The following is a 10,359-nucleotide window of genomic DNA, read 5'->3' on the forward strand; positions in this document are numbered from 1 at the left end:
CCGCTTTAGCTTCAGTTAAATTTACTTTAGCCTTGGTGGGATTGTCATTCCCAACCCTCTTCCGGCATTGAGCAGCATGATGGCCAGGTTTGCCACACACAAAGCAGTTACCTTTTTTCTTGAAGGTTTGATTGTTGGTTTTGGGCTTATAACCATTTCCTTTATCATACCTGTTATTTGATTTGTTCTGCCGCTTGTTGTTCTCCACCAGGTTGGCTCTTGTAGCAATCTCCTTTCCTTTGTCAGCAACAGCTTGCTTGCGATTTGTATTTTCAATTATAATATGCTTGACCAAGTCCTTTAGCGACAATTGCTTGTGTTTGTGTTTCAATTGTTGTTTGTAGTCATTCCAAAATTTGGGAAGTTTTTCTATAAGCATACCAGCAACAAACTGTTCGGGCAGAGAAATATCTTCAGATTTGAGATCTTCAATCAATTTGTGATATTCGTTGATTTGTGCAGTTATGTCCTTGTCCTCCGTCATCTCCCACTTGTAGTAGTTTTCAATTACAAACTTTTGTTTAGTGGCATCTTCAGCAGTGTACTTTGTTATCATTGACTCCCAGATTTCTTTTGCCTCCTTGTAGGAAAGATAGACATCGAACAATTCGTTAGAAAGAGTAGAAATTATAGTATGTCTACATACCTGCTTAGCATGAACCCATTGATCCATCTGAATGGAAGTTGCTTCACTTGGCTTTGTATCAGTAAGAGCAAAAGCAACTCCATGCATATCCAAAATAGAATGCACCCATTCCTGCCAATGCTTAAAATTATCTCCACCAAAAACCTCAATTTTCGAAACATCAGGAAAAGGCTTGGCATAGGTAATTGGTGATGGAACAGCAACAGAAACAGCTGGAGCAGTAGGTGTAGTAGCATCAACAGCAACATTAGCAGCGTTATTTTCCATAATAACGACGCAAAATATCCTTAAGATTGTTGGAAAAAATTGGATGATTATGGAGAATAAAAGGTTTAGCTTGAGGCGTGTCAAAGACACTGTCCTTAAGGATATTTCGCCCACCCCGAGATGAATAATATTAGGCGTATCCCCCAGGATTCAACAAGCTCTTCTAGTATAACTAGGAGCAGAAACAACAAAGATTTGTGAGAAGAAAACGCAGCACAAAAGAAAAGGGAAGAAAAGTTTTAACTTTTTTCACACAGATTAAAAGATGAAAATAGAAATATATATAGTCCAAACCAAATGGACGCTCTGATTGGAGACGTGCAAAGCCATAATGGCTTTTCAAAGCAAAATGACTGTTACATAGAAACAGACGTTTTCAATTGAGAATTAAAATGTTTTAAAACATCAATACAATGACTAATTAGTGAGTTTACAATTCACTGAATAACGTTCAAAAAACCATTAAGGCTTTAATAACAAAACGTAAAACCATTTAAGGCTACAAAATGTCAAACATTCAAATCTCATATATACATATACGTATCAAAATCAGTTTTAATATTTCAAAATTGTATTGTACAGTCTGTTACAAATAATAAGAGTAATTTGTATAATAAAGAGCAATTAATATTATATTAAGGAATGAACATAGACATTAATTTGAATATTTCTTTTTGAGATATTACAATTTTTTTTTTCCTATCAACAGGATCAAGTCGTGAAAGCAGCCACTAATGTTCGCATCAAGGTAAGTTAACTACGTCACATCTTTATTGGGGTACAGTTCTTCTCCGAATCTTACGTGAACGCGGGATTTATCTTTGTGCATCAACTGCCTTTTTATATATCGTTTCTTATTAGATAATTAGAAGGGATAGATGAAACCCTGCACTGATACAAGTGCTGATATGTACTTTGCTCGACAAAACTTTGAGACAAGTATAAGACTTTGAGATAAAACTATAATAGCTATACGTAGTGAAACAGATCCAAGAAATCTACATCTTAAACTAAACTTGTGCCCTACTCAATGCCGTTTTTAATTATATATACGCCAATGAGATCAAAATATAGATAACATTGCTCCCTCGAGCTTTAATATTTCCTAGTCTTCTTTTCTCATTAATTTTTTGGGTAGGAATGGGATCTTAAGAATTTGAGTGAAGCAATAATAATTAGAGGGAACAATAATTAAGAATTGGAATGAGAATCCTTCGTAATTTAGTGATTTCAACTCCGACTCTCAAATAAATTCTATTCTAAATAAATAAGGTGAAACAAAGAAAGACATGAAATTAAAATTAAATTGGAAATCTCACATGAGGTGTATGAGTTACAACTAAAGGAAAGTGAAGCTTCTTGTATTGGAGGTAATGTGTGTTCATGTTGATGCATAACCTTGATAAGACTTGTTTTCATATGGAAATCAAATAACCACTTACTTGAAGTGATTTAACTTTTAAAAATGGACTGTTTTATTAAAGAAAAGAATAATAAATGTTGGCAACCAAATTGCAAGGGCGGTGGAAGCAGCCACTAATTAATACTTGCATTATGCTAGGTTGTTTACATCACACTTTTTGGGTGCGGCCCGGCCTTTTTCCGAATTCTACGTCAGCACAAAATACTTTGTGCACCAGACTGCCCTTATCCTTATTTTAGAGGCCGAGGGCAGGGGCGGATTAGGGGGAGCAGGAGGGGTCCCTTTCACCGAAAACTTACATTGTATATATAAGGCAAAATCTGTTTTTACCTATATATATTATGTTTTGAATCCCCTTAACATAGCCTAAAAGCATAGTTCAATGGTCAAGGGGGCTCAAAACCTTTGTAAGGTTACCGGTTCAGTTCTCACTAATTCCAATTTTCTTTCATTTTTCACTTTTTTCATTTTTTGAATCTATTAGCGGCAATTTTGCCTCCGCCACTGATCGAGGGTGGGCCTTATTGCAAGCCATGCATGACCATAGCAATCATGCAGAGAAACTTTGCTTGGCTGGAAATAAAACCTCCATAAAGAAAAATATATATATTAGCCTTCAAAAACACAAGGTCTTTTACTCTCACTCATCACTAGAACCATATATAGTAGGAGTACAATATCTCTCTCTTTCTCATCCCTACTGCTTTTTGCCATTTCTTCCCTATTTCTTCCTCTCTTTCTAGCCTTTTCTTCTGATTCCATTCTCTATATTCACATTCTTTCCTCTTTAATCCAACAAGCCTATTGGACAATGAAGGTATATATGATTCTTCATTCATCCTATTTTAATACTTTCCTTTTTCACTTCTTCCACTTTCGGAATGTTATTTCAGGAAATATTCAACTTTTGCTTCCCTTTTCCTAGATATATTCTTTGTTAATTTTTGGATATATAATCTTCGTAATTATGATTCCTCTTGTTTTTCTATATGAGCTGTTAATTATTTGCTTTTTGCTACTGTTTATCTCTTTCTACAGTTTATGATCTTTTTTATTTTTTTGAAATTTTGTATCTGCAGAAATTTATTCTGAAATTAGATTTGGAAGATGATAGAGAAAAAAGGAAGGCCTTGAAAATTGTGGCTGCTCTTCCAGGTAATATTGGACTACGTACTCTTTTCTACATTTTTCACTTATCAAGATTATTGAGGTCAAAAATATTAATGATAACTAGTAAAAGGAAAGAAAAGATACTCTCCACGTTCACTTTTAGTTGTCAAGTATTATAAATTTTTATTTTTACTTGTCACATTTCGCATATCAAAAGAAAAATAAATCATTTTTCTATTTTGCCCTTAGCGCATTAGTTATTCATTGAAAATTATTTTTCAAATTTGTTAAGACTATACACCAATTAATATGGGTATTATGATAAATTATGCACTTTTTATATTATTTCTTAAGAGGCGTGCAAAGTCCAAAATGAACAAGTAAAAATGAACATATGGAGTATTAATTTACTGGAAAAAGAAAAATAATTAAAGAGCAAAAATTTAATGTGTGTACGACTGTACGTTGATTCTTGAATGACGCCACGTCAAATGGGTCCTCTATAATTACAAGCTGTCCTTCTCTAAACGTCAGCAACTCACCCTAATTAAGTAAAAGATTCAACTTGAGTATCTTAATAATTAATTCAAAGAGTTAAAGAAAAGATTTGCTTTTGAATAATCAACGAGATTTTTTATTAATCTGCTGTCGGGTAAAAATGTGCTACTTAAAAGTCAGTCGATGAGAAGTGTCTACTGTATAAATTTTTAATCTAGAAAGGATGATCGTTAAATTGTTGTAGTTAATCAAAGTACATAATTAGTAGGTCGTTTGAACATAAAAGTTATGATTTGAAAAAAAAATAGTACTCCATTTGGAGATAAGTTGAAAAATAAATTTTTTCTTATTCATGAAAAAGGATACTTGAACTTTAAAATTATATCTGAACGTGCATTTCAGTTGAAACTTTTGTAATTTTATGAGGGAAAATAAATTTTTACACTACTTTTTCAAATTTGAAACTCATCTTTAAGAAAATTTCAAAAATTTATTCCAATTTATAACCAAACAATGTTTTGAAGATGAGTTTTGAAAAAAAGATTTTTTTTTATGGACAAATGGGTCCGTAGATATTTGATTTTTTTAGTATAAAGTTAAAGGATAAAGCTTAAACTATAATTCTATAATTTTGGGGTTGTGAGTATCATAGCTTAGATGATTGTCAAAATATTACCTTGATTTAGGTAGTTATCGTGTCACATCAGTAGATATAAATTTGTAGCATAGTCAATACTTCTACTTAATGAACAAAAATGATCGTTGTGATGTAGGGTTTTGGCTTAAATGTGTCATGACATTTCTGATGGTCTTGAAACGTGAAAGAAATGAAATTAATTCAGCTGCGATTTTGCAGGAATTGATGAAATATCAATGGATATGAAAGGTAAGACATTAACCATTATTGGAACAGTTGATCCAGTAATTGGGGTGAGCAAATTGCGCAAATTTTGGGCAACAGAAATAATGTTAGTAGGTCCAAAAGAAGAACCAAAGAAAGAAGAACAAAAAGAGGAAGAAGCAACCAAAGAGGAAGCAAAGAAAGATGAGCCAAACAAGGAAGGAGAAGACAAGAAAGAAGAAACAAAAAAGGAAGGAGAAGAGAAAAAAGCAGAAGCAGTTGTAGGCATGGTAATGCCATATAGACCTTATTATCCTCCTCCTCCTATGCACACATATAATTACCCAGTTCATCACAGTATAGAAGAGAATCCTAATGCTTGTGCTATATGTTAATTTCCTTTTTACGATTCAGAGCGACAAGGGGTTGAATCTTAGTTAATCGTGTGACAACCAGGTCATTTCGAGAATATCCCGTCGCATTATGTTATATATTTTAAATTGGTTGGGAGCACTTTGGGATTTATATGTATGTGTATGCAGTGGCGAAGCCAGAAATTCAATAAGGGTGTTTAAATTTAAAACACCCTCTACCAGTGGGTTGTGCAAGAGTGTTCAAAGTCTATTTTTAATCAATAACAAGAAATAGTTTATCATATACATAGTATAATTTGGCAACATAATACATCTATAGCTACGAAATATATTGTAGCTAAATATGAAAATTTCCGTGGCTAAAAACTTTAGCCACAATATTTTTTTTTCCGTAGCATCCGTAGCAAAATGTAGCGTAGCTAATAGTTAGCTACAAACTTTACATGATCTGTGGCTAAGGACTAATACTTATTGCCACAATTTTTTTTTTTATGTTGTAGCTGTGATGGTAAAAAATTCTTGCCACAAAAAAATATACTTGTAGCAAGCAGTTTCATTCTCTTGCCACCACAAATTAAATTTGTAGCTTTCTTCATATTGTAGCCACAAGATTTTGTATTGTAGCAAAAGATATAATTTGTTTGCCACGCAAGCTCAACTTTTGTGGCTAAATTTATAATTTACTCTCGTGGCAATAGTACTTATGTTTAGCTATGAATTTCATAATTTCATAGCAATAAACTGAATAATTTACCACGATCAGCTTTAGCTACAAGAATTTATATATTGTAGCTAACAATCCATATTTTAGCATCAAATATATAAAATTTTAGCAAAATGTTTTCTATTATTTTAATAAATGATATACATTAATAAGAATACATAATTAAAGGTTCAACAATATCATTCAAAATAAATTAAAATATTGATATACTCAAAACGTAACGGTGTTCTTTTACAAGAGAAAGAATAATTTCATACAAATCTACGGTACATAACTCTTTTACAACACGAATAATAAAGTTTTAAAAAAAAAAAAGCTAGCTAATGTGAAACTGGATAGTGATGGTAAACATCAGCCGACAATGAAGAGAAGTGAAAACCCAGAAGTGCTCCAATGCTTTTCTAATACCAGGTTCTGATGGCGAGTTGAGAGACATTAATGGATTGTATTTGTACCAAATGCGTGAAAGAAATTATTGTTCTTGTGGATATCAAGAAGAAGATCCACAAGAAGAAGGGCGCAGTAAATAATATCTTATAGCACTCCATGATTATCTCACCCGGTGACGCCACCTCCTGATCCATCAAGACGGCAATGTGCAGGACTACCAACCTGTATATACAAAAATGACATCCACACCACAAGGTTAGTACATTAACTAGTTGGGACTTGTCAATCAAGTTTGAACTGAACAACATTTCCTTTGGCAGGGTAAGATTCTGCTAGAAACAACAATCCGCTTCTTTAAAACCTTAAGATTATTAAGGCGATGTATATACCAAAAGACTGCAAACCGTTCAAAACATAAGCCTTATTTATCAGTTCTTAGTTTGAAGTGCAACACTATAAGAAAATACTACCAATATCATAAGCTGCATTTCTTCTTTGTATCGATAACTAGGTGTTTTCCAAGTCTGAAGTCTTATAAATCCTTAACTTTCTCGGCTCAAGGAAAAAGCACAAGCTAAACCAGTTCAACATTAACAACAAATAGTCCTAGAGTACTCTAAATAAAATTTCAAAAGTCCTACGGATTTTGACAAGAATTTTGTAAATACTCCATCCTTCACTATGTAGTATATCCAACAGAATTTGTTTTGAGAAAATGAGTGAAGTATTATACATACCTCATGGTTACTCCACTTGTTTGTTTCTACATTGATGCCCATAACACAAGTGCCTAAAAAGACAAAAAAAAATTTCTTGATAATTCTTTTACAAGAATTTTTAAGAGATAACAAAAGAAAAAAGTACAAAGCAACAAAAGAATTAAAAAAAATATAGACCTTTTAAACTTCTTAAAGGATCTTCATCCCAATTTTGTAATGTTGCTTTGCTGTTACAGTCCATGAACTATGGCTCCTCCCAAAATTATCACTTCAAAATCTTCAAATTTTCACTCACTATATATAAGAAATAAGGCAGAATTTGCTGAATAATTCGCAAAATCAAAACCAAATATTCAAGTCAAGTAGGCATGAGAAAATTAGAAAACCGTAAAATATATAGATACGGGCTTACCTCTTCTGCTCAAGAATAGAAAAGCTATGGGATTCTCTCTCACTCTTCTTCTTTGTCGTTCTCGCATTTTTTAGTCTAGCCATGGTTGAACAAAGAATTGGGAAAGTGGGGAAGGGGATGTGGCGGCGGGATTGGCGGCTGAAGAGATCAAACGTACTTTAGGTTTTGGTGCTTTTGCTTTGGGCCAATTGCAATTGTTGTTTGTCATTCTTTTACTTATTGTTATATACTTGTGTAATACTAGTATAATTTGCTTTCTTTTATTTCTTAATTAATTAATACATCTTAATTCAGTGTAAATGCAAAGAAATGTAAGTGCTAACAATTATTAGTAAGAACACTACCTACGAAAATATAAAAGGAATAAATATATAATTTATGTTAAGTAACATAGAAAAAATAGATTATTTGCATAAAATAAAGATATTCTAAATTAATTTTTTTTAAAGTTTCTTTCATCCTATATGATATTGTTAATAGTTTGTTATATACTCCTATTTCTGTTATATTAGATTCGTATTTTAGTCTTTAATTAGATTTATAATAAAATTATGCATATTTAAATTGAGTATTTAGTGATCAATGTAAATAATTACAAGCACAAAGTTACACATTTATTGTATAACTACATATTTTTTTAAATTATATTAGAAAATCACAAGTACTACTTAGTTTGATATGAATTATTATAGTAATTAATTTTTTATACACTCATTTATCAAGCAATATTAAATTCTCAATTTTTTGAAAGACAAAATCCTCTTACTGTATATGAATTATATTAAATTGTTAATTTTTTGATTCAGTAATATAAATAATTTATTGTACGGTGTAGTTAGTACAAGATTATAGTTGTTTAAATTTGATATAATTTGTCATGCACATAACTGTGGGATATAATTTCATTTTTTTAATTATAATTAAAACTTACACAGTCAGATCTCTCTATAACAACATCCTTATACAACAAGCACTTACTATAAAAGTCAAGTTTTTCTCATAACCGATTTTTATGTTATGTTATAATATGTATCATCTATAACGATGCTTCAATATAGCAACAAAAAAAATATCGGAACAAAAAACGTCGTAATAGACTTATTAAAAGAATTAAATGTTTACATATTATTTTTATAAAATTTAATATAGAAAATAAATATTTTTGTTCAAAATTTTTATTCACGCATTTGATTAAATATAAATTGCATTTCGTTTCTAGATCTTCTGCTATATGTTAGTAAAAAAACTAGCAACAAATTTCATTTTTCGTCGCAAACCCGCCATTATTTTACTATACTTTTTACAGTTTAATTTGTGTTCTGTTTAAATTCTATTTTAAGATTGAAGATGTTTTTCATTTTAATCTTTCTTATGTCACGATCCGGATTTCCCACTTTCGGGAGTCGTGATGGCGCCTACTGATAGGAGCTAGGCAAGCCAATTAATTTAATACCTCTCTTGATGACATCAATAATATAAAGAAAGACGAGACAATTAATATAAAAGCAGAAGTCTCAAAACATAAATAACTGAAACCAAGTGCGGAAGCTCAAATACACCTCTACCCAGATCTGGTGTCACTAACTCACGAACTTCTACAGAATGCTAAATACAAGGTCTGAATAAAAACACAGTACTGTCTGATCCGATACAAAGGAAATGAGTGGGAATTTACTTACCCAAGAAGCTTTGGTGAAGAAGTGCTCAAAAATTCGCTCAAGAGCTGTGGAAAAGAAGAACTCGTGTGACATATGGACTAAATCCCGTCAGTGTTCTGTTTTGGGGTATTTAAAATCACTGGGCAAAAATGCCCTTCGCGTTCGCGGGAAGGGGGCCACGTTCGCGAAGGGTAAATGGGTCAAGGCATCGCGAACGCGAGATGTTAGTCGCGAACGCGTAGAAGAATGGGCTGGGATCCGGGATTTGGTTATACGCGAACGTGATATGGTACTCGCGAACGCGGTGAAGGGGGAGGCTGAACTATGCGAACGCGGGGACTACTACGCGAACGCGAAGAAGGGGGAGCCCACAGGTACGCGAACGCGAGCTGAAGGCCGCGAACGCGAATAAGCAAAATACTGTGCAAAAATTGCAGAAAATCTGCTATCATCCTAAGTCCAAAACCACCCCGAACACCTCCGAAAACACTCCCAAGCCCTCGGGGCTCCTAACCAAACAGACACACTAACTCAACAACACCCTACGAACTTAACCGTGCGATTAAATCGCCACAATAACATCATAAACGAGGAATCAAACCTCAAAATCATCATTTTTTTTCATCAAACTTCATAAACTTTTATTTTTAGATATGTAGGTCCGAAACACGTCAAATGACGTCCGATTTCAATCAAATTTCACAGAAAGCGCTTAAACCACATATAAGACCTGTACCGGGCGCCGGAACCAAAATACGGGCCCGATACCAACACGTTCTAATCAATTTCCTTTTCAAATTTCCATATTAATTTCTGAAAAACAATTTCACAGAAAAATTCATTTCTCGGGCTCTCGACCTCGGAATTCGACTCCGGGCATATGCCCGAGTCTCATATTTTTCTACGGACCCTCCGGGACCGTCCAATCACGGGTCCGAGTCCGTTTACCCAAAATGTTGATCAAAGTCAACTTTATTCATATTAATATCAAAATTCATCAATTTTTACACAGGATTTATATTTAAGCTTTCCGGCTATGCGCCCGGACAACGCGCGCAAATCGAGGCAAGTAAAAATGAGGTTTTCAAGGCCTCGGAAGCACGGAATGAAAGGGAAAACAGGTGATGACCCTTTGGGTCGTCACATCTTATTTAGAAGTTAATTAATTCTTCAAGTTATATACATTGTTGTTTTCCCAAATTTCTAAATGAAATTATTTTTTCATAACCGCGTATATTTATTTTTTAGACTAACTCTTGTCATGACTTTCATAGTCGAAGTAAAAGAATCCTTCTAC

General features: G+C 33.1%; 1 protein-coding gene and 1 long non-coding RNA gene across 2 annotated transcripts; one reads left to right on the forward strand and one right to left on the reverse strand.

The window, feature by feature from the left end:
- The first annotated feature begins 2,974 nt into the window (after positions 1 to 2,974).
- On the forward strand, positions 2,975 to 5,393 carry LOC109216002 (heavy metal-associated isoprenylated plant protein 39-like). Its single transcript, XM_019380129.1, has 3 exons — positions 2,975 to 3,153; positions 3,416 to 3,491; positions 4,801 to 5,393. Exons 1-3 carry the CDS (start codon positions 3,148 to 3,150, stop codon positions 5,178 to 5,180), a joined length of 462 nt encoding a protein of 153 aa, XP_019235674.1. The 5' UTR covers positions 2,975 to 3,147; the 3' UTR covers positions 5,181 to 5,393.
- A 672-nt stretch (positions 5,394 to 6,065) lies between these two features.
- LOC109216001 lies at positions 6,066 to 7,611 on the reverse strand. Its single transcript, XR_002066439.1, has 4 exons — positions 7,405 to 7,611; positions 7,170 to 7,286; positions 7,011 to 7,063; positions 6,066 to 6,495 (listed from the first exon to the last, which is right to left on the reverse strand). It is a non-coding gene; the product is annotated as an uncharacterized LOC109216001 (long non-coding RNA).
- Positions 7,612 to 10,359: the final 2,748 nt, after the last annotated feature.

This window comes from Nicotiana attenuata, unplaced genomic scaffold, assembly GCF_001879085.1.
Source record: "Nicotiana attenuata strain UT unplaced genomic scaffold, NIATTr2, whole genome shotgun sequence".
NCBI classification, from domain to species: Eukaryota; Viridiplantae; Streptophyta; class Magnoliopsida; order Solanales; family Solanaceae; genus Nicotiana; species Nicotiana attenuata.

Coding starts and splice junctions, on each gene's coding strand:
- LOC109216002 (XM_019380129.1), top strand. Junction 3,492..4,800: donor AATTGTGGCTGCTCTTCCAG/GTAATATTGGAC, acceptor GCGATTTTGCAG/GAATTGATGAAATATCAATG.